The following is a 20020-nucleotide window of genomic DNA, read 5'->3' as shown; positions in this document are numbered from 1 at the left end:
ACTCGGCGGCGCGGGGCTTTTCGTACTTTTGGCGGGGGGGGGGGCTCGGTCGCGGGAGCGGCGCTGGGGAGGCCCACGAGGGCTGGGGCCCCGACTCTCTGGGAGGCCGCCTGCCCTGCTGCCCGCGGGGCTCGCTGAAACAAAGGTACAGGGGGCCACATGATCTCTCTCCCAAGGGATCCCCCTGGCCTAGCTGGCTCTTTCCCCCATCAGTGTTTCACCTCCTGCTTCCCGTCCTAGAATCAAACACCGTCCACCTCCCTGCCCATAGATCCCTTCTTGGAAATAGGAGTGTCCTTCCAAAACATCGTTCTTTCAAGGTTTGTACAGGGACGCTGAAGCATATGTGTACGAACATGCGGAAACGTGTTCTTTTTTTTTTTCTTTTTTTTGGACCCATATCTTTTGAGGAGCAACGTCTCTGCTTGAGTGAGTGGAACTGAAAAGCGTTTTGTTCAAAGCTGGTGAACCCATGGCCCTCCAGATGTTGTTGGACCCAGCAGCACCAGACAGGGATGATGGAAGGAGCCCTTCGGTGGCCTTCCGACAATATCTGGAGGGCCACGGGTTCCTTGCTCCTGGTTTAGGCGCTACCTGAATGTGTGACTCACACATCCAAGGTTTCTCCCCAAGGTACGTAATCTTTATGACATAAAAAGTGGTGTGAAATCTACAAGTAGCACTAACCCAAGGACCCTCAGAAACCTGTGGCTAATACTGCTGGTGGCCCTCAAACGTTTATCCAGTAGGGTTTTCTAGTTGTGAAAGAGCAGACAAGTTTCCCTGAATGTCCCCTTGCTCACTATTACTTGATCTTCCTTTGCTATGTGCAGCTTCAGAGGAATACTGGCTGTATTCTGGGACACACTTTCAGTTTAAGCAGAATATTGGCAAACTGGACTTTGTACGCAGGAGTGTGACAAAGACTGTGAGAAGCCTGCAGAACCATCAGGAACAGTTGAAGGAGTTGAATATGTTTAACCTAGAGTTCAGGCAAGGAACAAGTGATATGACAGTCCTTCAATATTTAAAGATGGCTATCACATGAAGTGCACATGTTTTCTGAAGCTTACAGGGTAGCACCCAAACCACTGAGATCAAATTACAAGGAAAAAGGATTTAGGAAAAAAAATAAGAAGAATTGCTTAACAATATGATCTGAATCTAGTGTAGGCTGCAGGTAAGAGTGTATGCATAACGCTGTTTTCCCAACAGAAAAACAATAACATTGTCTGGAGTACACATCTGGCTGGCTGTCCTAGTTAAACAAGTGAATGGTTGTTTTAATCAGAAGCAAAAAAAGGTAGCCAATCACATACGTATAAATGAAAAAGCTCTAGCATTCTAAACACTGTGTACATTGGTAATGAGTTTAAAATCCATACAACTGTGCATATGATTTCAAAAATTGCATATATAACTCCATTTTGCCTGGAAGACATTGTTAGTATGTATTCTTAGTTTTTTGCCCCCTAATGTATTGTGTCAACTTTTTCTATTGCGGCAGTATCCCATATTTTGAATCATCAAATTTTAATTTCTGGCTAACATGGATTTTTCTGTTTTCAAGTAGTGCAAATATTTGCTTCCATTACCAAATTGTACATAAATCTTCCAGGAATAATTGGATGCTTCCAGGCTAGGCTTTATTCTGCAATTCCCCTGCCTCCTTCCCATAATTTTTAATAGTGTTAATGTACTGTTTTTATTTTTTGTTTGTTTCTATTGTTCATTGCTATGGAAACTGCTTGGATGTGCAATGGTATAAAAATACTGTAAGTAATAAATTGGAATCCAGATCATTACATCGTTCACCTTTGACCCTTCAGATTTCCCACTGCTGTTTATGTCTGCATTCTTTCCACAGAAAAGTCTATTTTTAAAAGTCAGAATAACTGCACAATGTCTTTTGAGGGGTAGCACAGGAGGTATTGGACTGGAAGCACCCACAATCTTTATATTATCTCATAATAAAACTTCTGGTGCACCGGAAAATTGATTACTGATTGAAGTATAAACCTTAACACTCCTGTCCAAACTTGTTTAATATGAGGACCACCAAATGGGAGTGCTATTAATAGCATAACATCTGCAAGTCTGTTGTGCCACAGGGCCCATGATTGTCAGTCTTCCTGTAGTTTTTCTTTCAAGGACCTACAAGGAGCCCTTTCTTTTCCTGTTGCAAACACCTTCTGATCCCTTTTGTGTGCTTTAGATTTGTAAAACTGAGGGAAGGTTTCCCTGAGGAGAAACCTTGCTGCAGCTTAGTTCTTGAATCCTCTCTGCCGCCCACTATTTCTTAGTCTTTTCCTACTGCTGCCCTGGCAAGATTTGGCAAAGAACAAGCTGTTGTCTCAGTACTTGTGCCACCACCAGGGAAAAAGGCCTTCCTACAGAAGGAGCAACATCATTAGTGCTTGGAGAAGAACCATTGATTTGTACCTGAATTTAAGCAGCTTCAAATTTCAACAGTGCAGTCTGCTGCCACATTTTGGTAATGAATTCTTGCTGTTTCTCTTTGCCTAACAAGCACTAAAGACATTGTGTTAGCATTGATTTGAGCTTAGTTTGTGACAGCATTAGATACTGCCCATGAACAAGCCATTGCTCAAGCTGAAACTTCCTTAGATTCTCTATTTGTATGAAGTTCAAAACATGGTATCCATTGGTTGCCACATCATTTGCACAGCATTGGATACCACCAGATTTTCTGTAAAGCACATCCTATTGATTTCGATTGCTCTCACTTCCAAGTACACATGCTCAGAATTACAGCCTGATTTTAATTCCCCAGTTACGACCAAGTTATAATTGCATGTATACAGTGAATTTCTTTCAACTACTAGAGGTTCAGGAATTGGGTAGCATATGGTGGGTGTCAGCTGCTTGAGGGAGTGTGTGTGGGCAGGAGACTTACCACCCTCCCTGCCTGGATGTCACAGATATAATATAGAAGGCTTTTTATAACACCTTTCGGACTAACAAATCTTAAAGGGCCTCTTTTGCCCCTCGGCCCCGGTACAAGCACCTAAAGCAATGACATTTAGTGTTCTAATTTCCTGATACAAACACCATGTTTCTTTGACGCTAACTATGCCAGTGATCAATCTGAATCAGCGACTGAGAAGTTTTTGCAAAGGATGAAAAATAAACGGAGACAGAGGGAGCAATAAGGAAAGCTAAATCGCACTACACAGCCGTCTGCTCTAAAGAGGAGCGCCTCCTTCCAACAGGAAGTACAAGGCAACAAAAGGGGAAGGAATCGCGGGCCTTGGTACAGCCCCCTTTGCGTTCCTCTCACGTTGCGATGGATGTTTTTAGTTGCAGTTGAATCCAGCGGTGCAGATCCGGGCAGCCGGCGGGGCGGCTTCGATCCTCCTTTTCAAGCCGCCTTTGAAATCTCCATGTTATTATTTATGCTGACGATGTGATTGCCCTTGACTGCAGGTAACGAGACAATATGAAGCCATGACGAAGGAGAAGAGGCAGTGCTAGAACACCTAATGCCATACCGGCGAGGGAAGGGGAGAGCAGCATTTTGCGCTTACATAGAGGCTCATTGCTCTGTCGGTTTCAGTTCGAAAGCGTGGGGAAGGGGCAGGGAAGAAAAGCAAATTGCAGGCTCGGATTCCTTGACTTCATTGCTTGTTGGGTTCGCGGGCGTGCGTGTGCTTCTTATGTATGCGTGGGGCATATTTTGAAGATAGGATAATGCTGGATAATGCATCGCATATTTGCCGTGGCAATGCCTTGCGCAGCTCATAGGATCAGGCACGCCGCCGCAGGAGCGTCGGTGGGTACTGCTCTGCAAACATTCCCACCGCCACCATTGGGAGGGTGGAGTTGGGCTGCCGATCTCATATCCTGAAGACCCTTGAGCAGATGTAGATCTCGCCTCTGAGCACAATTTATTGACCAAAATTTGTAATAGCAAAAAAAAAAGGGGGGGGTAAACTGTGGAGTTGCACTTTTAGAGCCTGCTCTAACTGCAGCTATACAAGCGTCTATAGACAATAAATAAATAAATAACCCTTTTTTGCTTACAGCAGCACTATAGAAGATAAGTCATTAACAGCCCAATCCTATATGTGATTACTCAAAAGTAAGACCCATTGCAGCAGCTGTACTCAACCTGGTGCTCTCCAGGCTTTTGGATTACAGTTCCCACTTTCAGGAACATTGGATGTACAGACCGGGGCTGATGAGAGCTGAAGTCCAGAGCATCTGGAGGGCACCAGGCTGGGAGAGGCTGACTTTGATCAGAAATGCATTTGAGGTGTTCTGCTGATGGTAGTCCCATTGAGACTGGGCTGCAAGACAAGGATAATAAACACAGGTTAGTCATGCTTCTAGATATACATGGAAATAAATTTAAAAGAGATTTTCTGTGAATGGGCTAGTCACAGAGTAATTTTCTTCACCAAGTGTGACTGGCCTAAGATGATACAGAAAAGTAGTGACAGGACATGGAGCCAGTCCTACTTTACTCCATACACAATTCTTTCTTGCTACTCCATACATAATTCTCCCCCCCCCACACACACGCACACACACTATTACATTGGATTTATAATTTCCCAGGTCCCCAGTCTGAGACTACTCCACACCACAGTACACTGGCTCTCAATAAAAGTTTGTGCCTGTGGGTGAGAGAGAGGCCACCATTCATATTCAGTCAGCCTGAATAAAATGAAAACCAAACAAAATCCATTGATCTCAATACATGCTTCAGCATGACATAATGCCTTCCATCAAACAAGGCAAAAGCAAGGTGTCAAAAGCAAGCCTTCCCCTACTTGGTACCTGCCTTCTGTTTTGGACTTCAACTCCCTTGAGCCCCAGCCAGCAGGCCCAGTGGTCAGGAATGGTGGGAACTATAGTCTAAACTAATGGGAGAGCACCAGGCAGGGGCAGGTTGGATGTGCTGTCTATTTACATGGCACTGTATTGGGGCTGGGAATTTGATCCTAAACATTTGACTGTGATTGTACACTTCTACATATATCTCCTTGGAATAAATCCCACTGTGTTCAATGGGGTGTACACCCATGTATGTGTGCACAGAGTGGAGGGGGGATCCAGATGTTCTGGCCTATGACTCCCCTAATTCCTCACCATGGGTTCTGCTGGCTAAACCTAATTGGAGTTATAAATCTGGAGAATCACAAATTGTCCATTTATGGACTTTATAGCATTGCAGACTAAGTTACACAGTGGGATTTGCCCACATAAGTTATGACAGGACTGTACACATTGGTGGAAGTAATATGTGGGTATTATTTTTAAAAAATAGGATAAAAGAGATTTTCTCGACAGAATCAGGATGGTTAACTAGGAAATTGTGCGGTGAACGTTTGAGCACATTTTCCTCTTATACATGGGTTGTGACAATGTGTAATTGTGAATTTCTTCGTTTTCCAACAGATCCAAAGCTAAGTGGAGTTCCCTGGTACACTGATAATAAACCATCCTGTGCAGGAATGAGGTGAGTTCTCATATAAAATGTGTTCCTCCATTGCAAAGCTTTGCATATATGCTTTTTAGAAATTCAGTTATTGCCTGGGTTTCTATTGCTTGAAAGAAAGGGATGTTGCCATGAACATTTTAATGTTAGGACATGTTACTACTATTTGGATTGCTGCACAGAGACATTTGGATTGTATTACTGAATCACCGTTTGCTTGTACATCTACCTTTGCATGTGGTACATTTGTATGGTAAGAAAGGAGCCAGAGTTACTCAGCACAAGTCAACCTTGCAGTCCAGGACTTCATTTTACATGTAAGCTGTGTCTGACTCTAATGGCCTGATCACTAAACCCCTACATTGAAAAAGTTCAATTTTTTGAAAACACAGGTGTCTATTACATTTAAGCCAGGGGTCTCAAACTCGGAGCCCGCGGGCCAATTGCCAGGCCGGGCACGGGGGAGGGGCCCTGCGGCCTTCAGAGCGCCGGCAGCGCCCAGGCTGGCCTCCAGGAGCGACGCGGGATGAGCGGCCCACCACCACCGCGGTGGTGGAATACTTGATGCGGCCCAGCCTCACCCAGACTCTACTTCCAGCGGCCCCCAGGGAAGTTGAGTTTGAGACCCCTGATTTAAGCAATGATAGGAACAAAGAATCCATGGCATTAGTGAAGCTTTAATACATACTGTGAGTGGTAAGGCAGATATGAAAATATATAAAGTTTTCTGAAGCTCCATAGCCTTTGCTGCACATATTGCTCAGCATCTTCCCTCCATTGTTCACAGAAGCCAAAGTGATGTGCCCAGAAACAAGCATCCTAACATTTGTACGTATTCAGCAGTTTCCAGTGACACTTAAAAGGGGACGTGTTAGTCAGTGCAAAGCATTCGTGCGGGTTTCCTTTCTCCCACTGTTCTTGATCCAACCCTTTTATCTCCTTGCTATGACTATTCAGAAGAAATACTCTAGTTGGGGTTCAACAGGCACCGATGAGGGCTGTGCTTAACTTTCAGTTTAGTTTAGAATCTGCCTTCGATCATAGTTTTATCATCACTGTTTGAGCTGTTCCTCACTCCTTCAATAAGTTACTGCAAATGTAAGTGTGCAGACAGCCCATAGATGGAGGGCCTTTTGTCTACAGTTACGCATGTCTGTGTTCTCCATGCTTTTCCCAAATGTCTCGTATGCATAGAACTCCTGGTTTTCAAGTACATGGCACTCTGTTGTTTTCTGAGCACACTTCCTCTCTTTTATATATGGAACTGTTGCTCTTACCTGCTCAGTGAGGACAGTGTTATAGGACCTAAACTGCAGCCATCCTCTTGGCAAGTCCCCCGTTTCTTACCTGTGTTTGTTACTGCAAACTTGAGGTTCTTAGCAGTGTCAGCATCTAGTGGGGTGAGGCAGGATACCTGCAAAGAGCCTGAGAAGATGTATTAGAAAACTAACCTTCCTTCTTTACTGGGCTTAGGCTGAACCTCTGCAGGGTTCAGACAGGTAATCTGGCAAAATGCTTCTCCATCCAAAAGAATCACATTTTAAAAAATGTCAGGGAGAGATGTGCTAGCCATACCTTCTCCCAGGCATCTTGCTTTCACTGTGAAGGGACAGAGAAAGGGGGCGGAGGGGGGGAACATTCAGTCATATGAGCTGCCCCCCTACCTGTGCTCTGAAGTGATTTGGTGCAGAGCCAGCTTTTACCACCTCAGTGAGATCTAGGCTTGTTACACCCCTTAATAAGTTTGCATGTGTGAATAGTTCATTTTCTGCTTGGTGACTGTGTCCCCTTTCAATATGTTTCCATGTAGGTTCATCCGCCCCCCTGTGCACTATACTCTTAATTCCATAGACATAGAAGCAACAAGCAATGTTTGCATGCAAATGTCATTTGATGTGTGAGGTGTGTTCCTCTACTTCAGAGATGGGCAAAAGGTAGATCAAGATTCACAGATTAGTCTTTTGGTGATCTGCAGAAGATCACCAGGGATTTCTGACTCCTGTTTTTTATCAACAAATTATCCACTCCAAATTAGGTTGCTGAAACTAAGGAAGTTTGGAGTGAGAGAACAGAAGCAGGATTAAATTGCTCTGTGAAAGGCTAGTGAGCTCAGTTCCAAGATATGTGCTCAGCAGTTCCCTGCTCCTTAATTCTAAGAGAATGGCTTCCCCCCTTTCTAAGCCAATATTTTGTGCTGGTGGATCTCAAGGTTCTTGAGGAAAGGGAGATCTCACAATCATGAATTTGCCCACTGCTTCCCTACTGAACCTTGAATGAGCCTAGGTCTATGCTAGACCACTGTCTTTCCCAACCTGGTGTCCATCAGATATACTGGACTACAACTCCCATCATGACAGAAGCTGCAGCCCAGCACATCTGGAGACCACCAGATTGGGGAAAGTCACTAGAGCTAACATGATCCTGTACGTGATCCTTTTCTCCAGCCTGTCTATTCACAGCCATGGTTGTTCTGTGGCAGGAGTGAGAAACTTGTTGCCCTCCAGATATTGTTGGACTGCAACTTCCATCAGCCAATATAGCCAACACGAGGGTTGATGGGAGCTGCAGTCCAACAACATCTGGATAGCCACATCTTGCCCAACCCTGTTTGGTGGGCTAGATGTTTCAGTGCCGCACTGTTTTGAAAGACAACATTGTTTTTGAGAGGCTGGTACGAGGGGTGTCTAAACACCATTGTTCCATGTTTCTGCCTGCTTATAACCTGCGCTGGCCTTTTGTGTTCAAACAGCAACCTCACCCTTTTGCAGTGCTCCCCTGCTATTGAGCCTGTGCAAGGGTATTTGAGCAATTCAGTCTCCTTCTTGACCACCTGCCAAGAGAACAGAAGTGCCTTTGAAAGCGTTCTATACAAATCCCAGTCCACCTAAGCCAATTAAAAGAGCCAACTTAGCAGTCCCCAGTGAATATTGATTCTCTTTTTCCCTAGCAACCTGTTCATGTTTTATCCATCACCTGAATTTCACTGCTGTGTGCATGTATTCAGCTTAGAATTTAGTAGCCAGCAGTGAGGTTGAATTGGTACTTTCAGTTGAGGGTTTGCATTGACAGATTCATATGAATGCAATTTTATGAACACCAAGTGGCATGTTTAGAATTTGATCATTTTAGATATTTCAGTTACCATCATGCAGCATTTCTCAGTCTTTATCATGGGGAGTCTTTCTGTTTCCAGGCATTGTCTTCAGTTTTACCAGATAAGGCATGAATGAAAGGCCTCTCTTCCATTCATATTTGTTTAAAGTGTTCTTATTCCACTCCACTGCCAAAGCCAAAAAGGCTCCTTGAAGCAGCTTCCAAAGCATCAGTTAAACAAGACCATAAGCGTAAAATGACATGACACCCAAGAAAAAAAAGAAGAGAAGAAAAAATGAAAGATTCTTTTAAGAGGGCTGCTGGAATGATGCTGCTGTCCCCCCTACCTCCCTGTCTTGTACTGTGCTGGAAGGTCTGCTGGGAGTTTTTTCTCCATTGCCCCTTTTTGATAGATTAAATGAGAAGCCTGAGGCCAAAGAGTTGATAAGTAACTGCAGATCACTTAGCTCTCTGGCATTGCGATTCCCAGTCACACATCTCTGTCCCTTCCAGTTTTAGTTTCCATTCTCTGGATCACTCTTTCTCCTTACTTCCATATACTAAACCTTAGAACTTCCTCAAATTCTTTTTCTATTTATGTCATTGAATGCAAGTTGCTCCAAGCAGCATGCAGGGCTCTTTTCATCACATTCCTGTTTTCTCCTTAGAACAACCCTATGAGGCAGGTTGTTCTGGCCTAAGTCATCCAGTGGGCTTCTTAACCGAGTGGGATATAGAGTTTCCTTGCTACTCATTGCACCTGATTAGTGAAGTCCTGGATTTTTAAATCCCCCCTTTTGTAGGCCCTTGTGCTTGCCTTACCGTTCTACAGGTGTTTTCAATGGAGGAGTTCAAGAGCTAACAGTCAAAGGGCAGCATACAGCAATTCCATCTTTTCTTGTTCAGTTCTTTTCTCTGGTTAAAAGAACAAATGGTTGGATGGCTAAAGAGAGAAGACAGCAGTGTCTGGGCCTGCCATAACGTTCTGTGAAGTTGTCGAGTATATTTTTAATCAATTAGCTTTCCTATGCAAGCAAGCAAGCAAGCATTACCTCAGACCACAGACAGTATCCATATGCAGCCAAAGAGACAGAAGTTCCCAGTAGACTTTGCATAACATAGTACTCACAATCTTCGGTTAGTTCCCTGGGTTAGAGCACCATGAAAGAGTTGCCCCAAAGTGATGCAAACTGCTATGGCCTCCCCTTTTCATACTAAAAAGACTACCAAGTCCCTCCCTCATATCCCTTTGAGCACTGCCTCTCTACTCCCTTTTCAGCCAATGCTTAACCTTTGGATCTCATATTATCATCCCCTCCTCCTCTTGATTAGGAGCCTGTATTCCCATGGGCTCAGGGGGGCCAGCTTGACTGCCCTTCAGAAAGTTAGATAACAGGTGGATTTCTTCCTCTGTGCCCTGGCTCCTTGCCAGTCTTCTGCTCCCACACCCTTGAGACCCCATACCTGCCCCCTCCGCCTCCCTGTTTGACTCAGAGTAAGTTCCCGTGTCTCCTTAGAGCACCTCTACAGAGATGTTAGGCCACATCCCTGCACTATATGGAAAAGGCATACGCACATGCCTTTACTGTTCCATAGCTGTGCCAGGAACCTACTGATGGAATTCTGATGCCGTAGCCCTTGCACCATCAGCAGGTGGCTCCCTTTCATCATCATGGAATCTGGGCTGTTCTTGACTTGCTGGTTGCTTCTGCTTAGAACATGCCAATCATCAGACTAGGTTGCTGAGGAGGCCATTGTCAGGGACTTCTCAGGGTTGGACTCCAGCAAATTACCTGGGCCTCAGGGTCACCTGCAGAAGGGAATGGGGTAGATACCATCACTCTCTGTAATTGGTAGGAGGTCTGCAGCTTTTGATTGACTTGTCCTAACATAAAGCTTGGCCTTTTCAACCTTCTTGGCCAAGCAGTATTTTCTGCCTGCTGTACTGAAGGTTCCCACAACCCAAATAGACAAGATTTGGGAACAGCCACCCAAAGGCCTATAGCCTTTTCTAGAGATTTTGGAGCTACTAGGTAGGCACTGAACCTTTTGCCTTGCCTAACCTGGTGCCTTCCAGGTGTTTTGGACTGCAACTTTCAGCATTTCTGATCATTGGCTATGCTGGCTGGGGCTGATGGGAGTTCAAGTCCAAACCATCTGGAAGACACCTGGTTAGGAAAGGCTGCACTAAATTCAGAGATTGAAGAAGAGGTGGCATTTGCCTTCCTCGCCAAACATTCAGTGGCATCTGTTCACATTTTAAGACCGTTAGCAGTATCTGCTCTGACTCTGCAAAATTCATTTCACTTTAATTAGCTTTTTGTTGGCTGATGCCATTTTTTAATTTTGCAAAGTATGATTGTGGCTGATTTTCCTCCCTGCATTTTTAAATATATATCGAAGGTTCTATCACACGTGCAAGCTACCTGGAAGAATCATGGGGATCCGGCTCCTTCACTTCTCTTCTGTTGTGATCCTTTTGTTGCTCCTGGTGGCAGGTGCATTAACTGCTTTGCTGCCTAATATTAAGGAAGATAAAATGCTTACTTTGAGAAGAGAAAGGAAATCCCAGAGCCAGTCTGCTTCGGATTCCTTTACTCTCATTATGCAGACATATAACCGAACCGACTTGCTCTTGAAGCTACTGAATCACTATCAAGCCATCCCTCATTTGCATAAAGTGATTGTTGTATGGAATAACATTGGGGAGAAAACACCCGAGGAAATCTGGAACTCCCTGGGACCACATCCTGTCCCGGTTATCTTCAAAGTGCAAACAGTCAATCGCATGAGGAACAGGCTTCAAGTTTTCCCTGAGCTAGAAACAAAAGGTAAGGACTTCCTCACCTCTTCCCACCTGTCCATTAGCAGGTCACCCTTACTGCTTTATAGCATTATTGCCTTTGGAGAGGCAGGTTATAAATTGGATGCTGTCTTACATAACACACATTCATCAAGTGGGAACTGTTATGGGCAAATAAACCATCACAGATCAAAGACCATGGAGCAAATGTTCAAATTTGTTTGTTTGCTTGCTTTAAATTTTTTGTATCTCGCCCTTTACAATGGCCTCACCTAAAGTGAGAGATGTTGCCAAACGTTGTAACATGTAGCTTACAGAGCCAGTGTGGTGTAGTGCTTAAGAGCCCAGGACTGGGACTCGGGCGATCTTGGTTCTAGTTCCCACTCATCCATGGAGCTCAGTGGGTGACTTTGGGCCAGGCACAGACTCTCAGCCCAGCCTATCACACAGGTTTGCTCTTGTGAGGTTAAGATTGAGAGGAAACAAATTATGTAAGCTGTCCTGAGTTCCTTCAAAAGAGAAAATAGGCAGGATATAAATATAATAAATTGAATAAATGATATAGCTGGACTAATCCAGCTTGTCAGGCTTAGTTTCATTATGTAGTGACAGGCATACCCACAAAACTCTGTCTCAGATTTTAAACTGCAGCCACTGCTCCTCCTTGATAGCACAAAGGCTTCTCAAGGGCCTGTGCAGGGAGAGAGCTTGCAGTTCCAGCTGTAGCGAGCTAAAGCTGAAATTTTAAGCAGAGCTCTCAGGGAGTTAATTCCCACTAAACACAGTATGAAACCCTGGGATCCTGCCACATTAAACAGAGTGGGGAGCTTCCTCTGTGCCTCTTAGTGCAGGGCTGCAGAGCTCCAAGCCCAAAGGTCGAATCCTGTTGAACACTGGATTTTCTGGATGACCACACCCCCTTTCCCCCCACATCACTTGGCGACTTCCCAGCTGTTGTGAAGTTCTTCCCTCTTTCTAAAAGCCTCCCCTAAGGTCTAGTTACCAGCGGTAAGAACTGCTCTATGGGGGTATATTTGGTCCTGGCCCTTTTGTCGTCAGCCATGTCCGCTGTGGAATGCAGCCCTTGAGAACTTATCTGAAATGGATTTCAGCCCTCAGACTAAAAGCAGTTCAACACTTTGGTCTTAGTGCAAATGTGCAAAGAGGCTAATCCACTGACTCGTATTCCCTTTTAGGAATACCCAAAGAGCTGCACATCAGCTGCTTGTAACCCATTTTGGGTTCCCCTGCTATATACAGTATTTTTGTTTGCAGGACCTTGAATGGCCGGGGGGGGGGGCATTCAATAAAATTCATTAAAATAAAAAAAGCTTTATTTTAAAAGAGTAAAAAACATGGCTGAATAAGTTGAATAAGGCATCCTTTGATTTTTCCCCAAATCATGATTCATCACTTGCTCCAAAGATCAGCTGGACCCTTCCAGTGTTTTCCCCAGGAAGAATAATTGCAGTGAATATTGTTCCAATTTGTCATATAGTCTTTTGCTTAGTAATGTCTTTTTCATGTGTACACTCATCAAAATGCATTTTTCTCTGTGCAGCTGTTCTGATGATGGATGATGATACCCTGATTAGTGCCTATGACCTAGTTTTTGCTTTCTCCATTTGGCAGGTAATGTCCACCTTCCACTTCATATACCCTATTTTATTAAATAGAATCTGCATTTGAGAAATGCTTAGGAGTTTAATTCCATGCACACTTCCTCAGGAGTAAGCCCCAGTGAGCTTTGCATGAACATGACAAAGATTGCGCTGCCTGTGTCCCTGGAACACAGGGATCCCCAGAGCCGCATCAGGATCTGTCAGCGCGTTGCGGGGTCTTCCAGTCAGGGACACGCACGGTGATGCTGCATGCAATAGCATGTCCCCATACACCTTTCCTGGTGCTTATTCCTCCCCCTTAAAAAATTACCCGTTTTCTCACTGGCATGTAGGATTGCTGTACAGTAGGATTCTGTGTGTAATGACAACTGTGAGTTGAAAAGGGTTGTTTAATGTGTGGGGCTCAGACCCCAACTTGACCTTATACTCAATATTCTGGGCAGGTTATTTGTCCTTTGCCACACCTCCCATGGAAGCTGTTTTCTGATAGTGGCCAATACCTTCTGAGCTGCCACTGAGTACATAAAGTTACATATTCAAAGAGATAACTTAATCCTATGGGAGCCAGTGTGGTATAGTGGTTAGAATGTTGAACTGGGTCACAGGAGATCTGGCTTCTGCTCCCCACTCAGCCATGTAGTTTGCTGGGTGACTTTGGGCCAGGCATGTACTCTCAGCCTAACCTTCCTCACCGCACAGGGTGGTTGTTGTGAGGATAAAATAGAGAGGAGAACCACCAGCAAAGAGGAGCTTACACCAAATCCTAGAACCACTTTCTATAATATATGGAAATGTATTTGCGTTTTTGCTAGTTACTACTGCAGTAATAGCCCTCTTTTCTCATTTTCAAGGAACCTAAAGTAACTTCCATAGTCTTCCTCTTGCCCATTGCATCTTCACAACAACCCTGTGGGACAGGCTAAGCTGAGTTAATGACTAGCCGAAAATCACCCAATAAGATTCATGGTTAGAGCCTGGATCTCCCAAATCCCAATCCAACACTATCATACCACACCACCCAAGCTCTTCATAGTAGTATTTTCTTGTTTACATTTTTACCAGCATACTTGTTTTGCCAAGCATGTTTTTTTTAAAAAAAAATGACTGCAACTATTGCAGAACAATTTAAAAGTACCAAATGAAATTGCACTAATTATGCCTCTAGAATGCATTGACATGGTTGTAATTTTTTGGTTTCTGTATTTCTGTGTATGTGTGCATTTATGTACATACACGTGTATGAAGGGGAATAAATTATAGCTTATGCTACCATAGAGCAAGGAAAACTCCTGTCCCATGCAAGTTGGTCACAATAAATGTATCATTTTTCTTGAGATGAAGCGGGAGTCCTGCCAAACCATATGGCTCCCCTTTCAGGGAAATGGTAGTGGAAATGAATTATGTTGCATTCATCTTGATGGAAGGGTTTGCAATCTGTTACATTTGGGAGGTTTGTAATAATTCATATATAACAAGCTTTCCGTAAAATATTTTGTAGTCAGCCAAAGTAAATAGAGAACTAATGTGGTGCAGTTGTTAGAGGGTTGGCCTGGGACTAGAGATCTAGATTCTAATACCCTCTTGGCCATGAAACTCAATGGGCAACTGTAGGCCAGTCACTGGCCAATGTAACATACAGCCAAGACTTCATAAGGATAAAGGAAGAGGACCGTGTAAGCTGTTTTGAGTCCCTTGCAAGAGGAAAAAAAAGATGGAATAAGTATTAAATAAATATTTCTCTTCTTCATTTCTCTCTGTTCAAGAGCTGGTATAGCATAGCAGCTAAGGGACTGAGCTACAAACCATGATGTCCCTGGTTTGAATCTTACAAGAGCATTAAGCAAACAACTCTCTGTTTTGGCCTATCCCTCCTCATTTTAATATGGAGGGCGATAAAACTGGCATGTGACAGCATTGTTGTACTCCTTACAGTCATCCGGTCAGGTAACTTGGCATTATTTCCAATGAGTAAATGAAATTCTTTGAACGCTTGGAAGTGCTAGCAATTTGTTAAATAGGATTGTATGCCTAAGCAGATATAACATGCCATGGAGCTCAGTAGGGCTTCCTTCCAGAGAAGTGTGCAGAGAATTGCAATCTTCATTATGTCCACTTAACCACTGGTGGTAAATTCATACAGCAGAGAGGAATTTGCCCTCTTCTACATCTGTCCATCAATCTCAATGAGCGACTGAATGCAAATTCTGCAGGATTTTAGAAGTTACCCTCATAGTAGCAAGGTGCTAGAATGGTACTTCATGCAATCTAAGCATCTGTATTCTACCCTCAACCAAGACCACACTCAAATTGCTGTAGCATCAATATTCTTGATAAAGTTTGGAATTGTAGATTTTTATGAGCATCATGTATAAATCAAAATCCCCTTTGTCCCATTTTAAATCACTGCTGTTATGAATATTTGATTGGTGCCTAATTAGGAAGTTCCTCAGGTACTTTTGTGTAAATGCATTTCTTTCGGATTCCATCCATAGAGGGTACAATTTAGCATTAATGTCTCAGCTGATTTATGTATAATGCATTATAGAATTGTGATCAGTTTTGAATTAGCCAGTTGTTAAGATCTTTTCTTCCCTTTCCTACAGCAATTTTCAGATCAGATAGTGGGATTTGTTCCTAGAAAGCACGTGCCTAGTCCTTCAGGGATATACAGCTATGGAAGCTTTGAACTGCAAACTCCCACCATTGGAAATGGGGACCAATATTCTATGGTTCTCATAGGAGCAGCCTTCTTCAGCAGTGAATACCTAGAACTATTTCAAAAACTACCTGAAGCTGTGCGCAATATGATAGATGAGACTCAAAATTGTGATGATATTGCCATGAATTTCTTAGTGGCCAAACATACCGGAAAACCTTCAGGGATATTCGTGAAGCCAGTAGACATCAGGAATTTAGAAAAAGAGAGTAACAGTGGCTATTCTGGAATGTGGCATCGGGCTGAACACTTGCTCCAGAGGTCCTACTGCCTAAATAAATTGGTCAGTATCTATGGCAACATGCCCTTAAAATACTCTAACATTATGATTTCTCAGTTTGGTTTCCCAAACTATGCCAATCACAAGACTAAAATGTAAGAAGGTGCTGCAAGGAAATGCTTCAACATGCTTCCAAGCCATTGAAATGGTAACCTAAGTAGAGAAGTAAATATGTACGGCTGTACACTATTTGGAGATTGTTTCTGCAAAAGCTTTTTGGGGATGTGAAGTCTGGTTGAAGTGTTGCATCTCTGTGGCTCAGCATGCAAAAAGCTTCTTCAGTTGGCTCTGTCATTTATCCCAGTTTCAGTCAAACCCATCCACTTACTTGCATGACGTTGGAGCATCCCAGAAATGCAGAAGCATTTACCTGATCAGTATCTCCAATACATTGTCAGCAAAAGCTGTTCAGCCCACAAGAATGTTTAGTACAGGCCTGTCCGCCCACATTTATTGATGTTTGTTATTTGTGGCCTAAAATAAGAACAGGTTTTTGTAACATTTTCCCCAGCAGTTTTGCTTACCATGGATAAACAGGCCGGCGATTGTTTGCAAATTTGCACATAACATTTAACAGTCATTGCAGTATCAGTCCTTTCACCCATGGAAATGCAGAATCAAAAATGTTCCAAGAAGAGTACTTTTCCATTTCAGGTACATTTAAAATCATTCTCCTTTGCTCTGAATGCTGATGATGATGATGATGATGATGATGATGATGATGATGATGATTAGTAGGGCCAAATATTCAAGCAAGTGCACACATATGTTGGCTTGTGTTCATGTGCGGAATTTCTCACCCACCTTGTAAATGTGTTTGCCATCCACTTCGTTGACTCTGTTTATCTTAGCAATGGTCGTTTGCATTATGAGAGAGCTTCATTACATTTCTCAGGCCAAGGGCTACTGTCAAACGCTTGCAGAGTTTCCTGGTCCTGACATAACTACGAAGCAATTCCAAGCTTGTACATCGTGTACTTTGACTTGCTGCTCTTTGGTCTGAAATGTTCCTGATCTCCAACATGAGGGACCAGCTTCATCCTCTGTCAAAAAAGCCTATAAAGGCTGGCTCCTAAGGATGGGTGTTCATGGAGATACAAAAGCAAGACTTTCTGAAGGCAATGTGGCTGGGCAGACTTAGTAGAAGCAGTCAGGGCCATTGGCTGCGTTCTGGGGGTCTGTCTTCTCCATTGTCTGTTCTTCCTTCTGCTGGAGAGCCTGGAATCCAGATTGCCCATATAGTGCATGTTCCATGTATGTACAGCCATGGGTTTTTCTTATCACAGTGGCAGCCTCTCCCTCTATATGTACAAGCCTCCACCAGAGAAGTTACTGGATCCTGTCTCCGAATCTATTTTCCCACGGCCCAATCTATTCCCCAAAGGCCCAAGTGTCTGTCAAAATGGAAAGGCTTTTTCCTAAGTTTAATTGCCATGCAGGAGGTGATTTTTGAGGCGAATCGCAGCCAAGAAATGAATAGCTCCCTTTGTTGCCCAGGATTTGCCCTCCACATGGCAGTCCTTCCCAGGACTGGGGAGGAATGTCTCCCCAATTCCTCCCTTAACCCTAAGCCAATTAAGCCTGTGGGCTCAGGACTCTAATCTTTGAAGTGCCTAGCAGTATCCCTAATCTCCACCATGTTTAAACACAGCTTTGCTGTTCAGAGGGGACCTACTGGAACAAACCATTTAAATAGAAGCGTGCAAGGTGTGTGCTGTTCTTTACCTGATCAGCACAAGCAAAGCATGCTTAACTGTGGAGGATTACGGATTCCACCTGGGGTGCATCAGCTACAGTAGTGATGTGCAGCTCACCGTGTTTTGTCTTGGCACCTGTCCTGTACACCTGCAGGCCATAGGGGCTCATCAACCATGCAGGCTACAAAAGGGGGACTTGTCTCTTCTATCTGGCAGACTATGGTCATCCTGGAGCTCAACTCTGTTTCTTTGTCTGGTGTCACAATGCGTGTGCATTATTTTGGCATCCTATAGATATCTGTCTGTAACTGGTGGCTGATTACTGCCTTCAGAGAAATAAATATTACTTTATGCCTGGCTCTAGAATCGGAGCTAAACTACCATATTAAGGTGCTGCATTTCCTACTTACATTCATTCAGCTAAGCTTACTTTTATATCTTACGTTTTGTATTTTAATTCTTGCATTCTGTTCAAGAAATAAGCTAGAAAGACACTGTGATGTTTAAAATATTTATGTTGTAGAATTCAGTGGCACCTGCTGGTATGGCTGCCCTACATCAGTTGTATTTGGTTCAGAATGTATTTTACCTCCCAAATCTGGTACATTTTGCTTTTTTATATTAATATGCTGTTGGGGTTTTTGTTTTGTTTTCTTCATCTTTACTTTCTAACAGAATGCCTAATAAAAATGCATAAAGATGACAAATGTCATGTGATTATTGGATCAAGAGAGCTGTATTGACCAAACCAGGCTAACCTCCTCCCTTGTGCATATTTCCCTATCTCACCTTTTTTTTAGTGGGACTTTCACTCAAAAAAGTGTGTAACCTGGTCAGAAATCAATAAGACCTTATTTGAAATCAAGTCACAGTTTTATGCATAATAACTTGAAGTTAAAGACCCACTTGCTCCCAAATAGTTCCTTGCCCCCAACCCACGCACATATATACCCTTGAACATTCAGTGATCTCCACTATTGAAATATGTATCCCTCAAGTATATGGTGAGGCAATTTAGGCTTTTCGAAATAAAAATAAATTGTCTGGAGCTGTAACCAATTATCTGTGATCTAATGTCACTCTAGATCAGGGATAGATGACATGATGCTCTCCAGTTGTTTTGGATGACAAATTCCATCATCCCCGGTCAACTTGGCCAAAGATCAAGGGTTATGAGAGTTGTCGTTCTGGAGAAGGCAAGGTTCCTGGTCCCTGCTTTAAGTGGAAAATATGCTGATAAGTTCAAACATGAGACCAGAGACCTGTTAATGCATTTGCCAGGTCATCTCCTGATCAATTCAATAATGCATTCACTGATAGATTTTTTCCAGCTAATACTTTAACATTAATTTCCATCTTGGAAAGAGAACAAATCTACCTCAATTCAGATTAACCACCATTAGTATAGACATTCAAAATGTATAATTTCATCCAGGGTACATGTTAAACTGCTGGAGAAGACTTCTGCAAGTCCCTTGGACTACAAGGACATCAAACCAGTCAGTCTTTGAGGAGATCAACCCTGACTGCTCTTTAGAAGGCCAGATACTGAAGATGAAACTCAAATACTTTGGCCACCTAATGAGAAGGAAGGTCTCACTGCAGAAGAGCCTAATGCTGGGAACAATAGATGGCAAAAGAAGAAGGGGACAGCAGAGGATGAGGTGGCTAGATGGAGTCACTGAAACAGTCGGCGTGAGCTTAAGTGGACTCCGGGAGATGGTGGAGGACAGGAAGGCCTGGAGGAATGTTGTCCATGGGGTAGTGATGGGTTGGACATGACTTCACAACTAACAACAACATGTTAAACAGCCTTCCTTGACCTCCAGATGTTTTGGCCTATACATACCATTAGTCCCATCCAGCATAGCCAACAGGTACAGGGTGAGAGTTGGTGTCCAAAGCAGCTAGAGGCTTCCTGGTTTGGGGAGACTATCCTAGAACCTGTTTCAACAGCTGCTGCTGGTTTCTGGAACATTCAACTGCTGTCCTTTGCCCATGCAGTCTGACTAGAAAAGAAAGAGGCTTTCAATATGCAAGGAATGCATTTCCTTTAGCCCTGAACAGCTACACAGCCAATGTGACACAGTTGCTAAAAGCATCAGATCAGGCTTGAACGTGGAAAATCCAGATCCAAAGCTGAGCTTAATTATGGGTTAGTCACTGGGTAGCTTAGGGCAACTCACCATCTTTCAGCCTAACCTACCTCACAAAGTTGTCACATTAAAGCTGCAATCCTACCACCACTTACCAAAGAGTAAGCCACACTGAATTTTGTGAGACTTACTTCTGAGTAGACATGTATAGATTTGTACTGTATGGTTCTGCAGAGGACACATAAGATG

The 20020-nt window shown here is 43.5% G+C and overlaps 1 protein-coding gene across 3 annotated transcripts; it reads left to right on the top strand.

The window, feature by feature from the left end:
• The first annotated feature begins 108 nt into the window (after window positions 1-108).
• EXTL2 (exostosin like glycosyltransferase 2) lies at window positions 109-18378 on the top strand. 3 transcript variants are annotated; one of them, XM_044432533.1, is made up of 5 exons: window positions 109-320; window positions 5425-5485; window positions 10961-11388; window positions 12922-12992; window positions 15586-18378. In XM_044432533.1, exons 2-5 carry the CDS (start codon window positions 5481-5483, stop codon window positions 16075-16077), a joined length of 996 nt encoding a protein of 331 aa, XP_044288468.1. In that variant the 5' UTR covers window positions 109-320; window positions 5425-5480; the 3' UTR covers window positions 16078-18378. The 3 variants fall into 3 exon arrangements, with proteins under 3 accessions (XP_044288468.1, XP_044288467.1, XP_044288466.1); XM_044432532.1 differs by having other exon boundaries at window positions 109-633; XM_044432531.1 differs by lacking the exon at window positions 109-320 and adding an exon at window positions 2188-3447.
• The last annotated feature ends 1642 nt before the right edge of the window (window positions 18379-20020 follow it).

This window comes from Varanus komodoensis, unplaced genomic scaffold (genome assembly GCF_004798865.1).
Source record: "Varanus komodoensis strain SLA01 unplaced genomic scaffold, ASM479886v1 scaffold24, whole genome shotgun sequence".
In the NCBI taxonomy this organism is placed as follows: domain Eukaryota; kingdom Metazoa; phylum Chordata; class Lepidosauria; order Squamata; family Varanidae; genus Varanus; species Varanus komodoensis.
The sequence above is the reverse complement of the archived record's forward strand: the minus strand, read 5'-3'. Positions and strand labels throughout refer to the sequence as shown.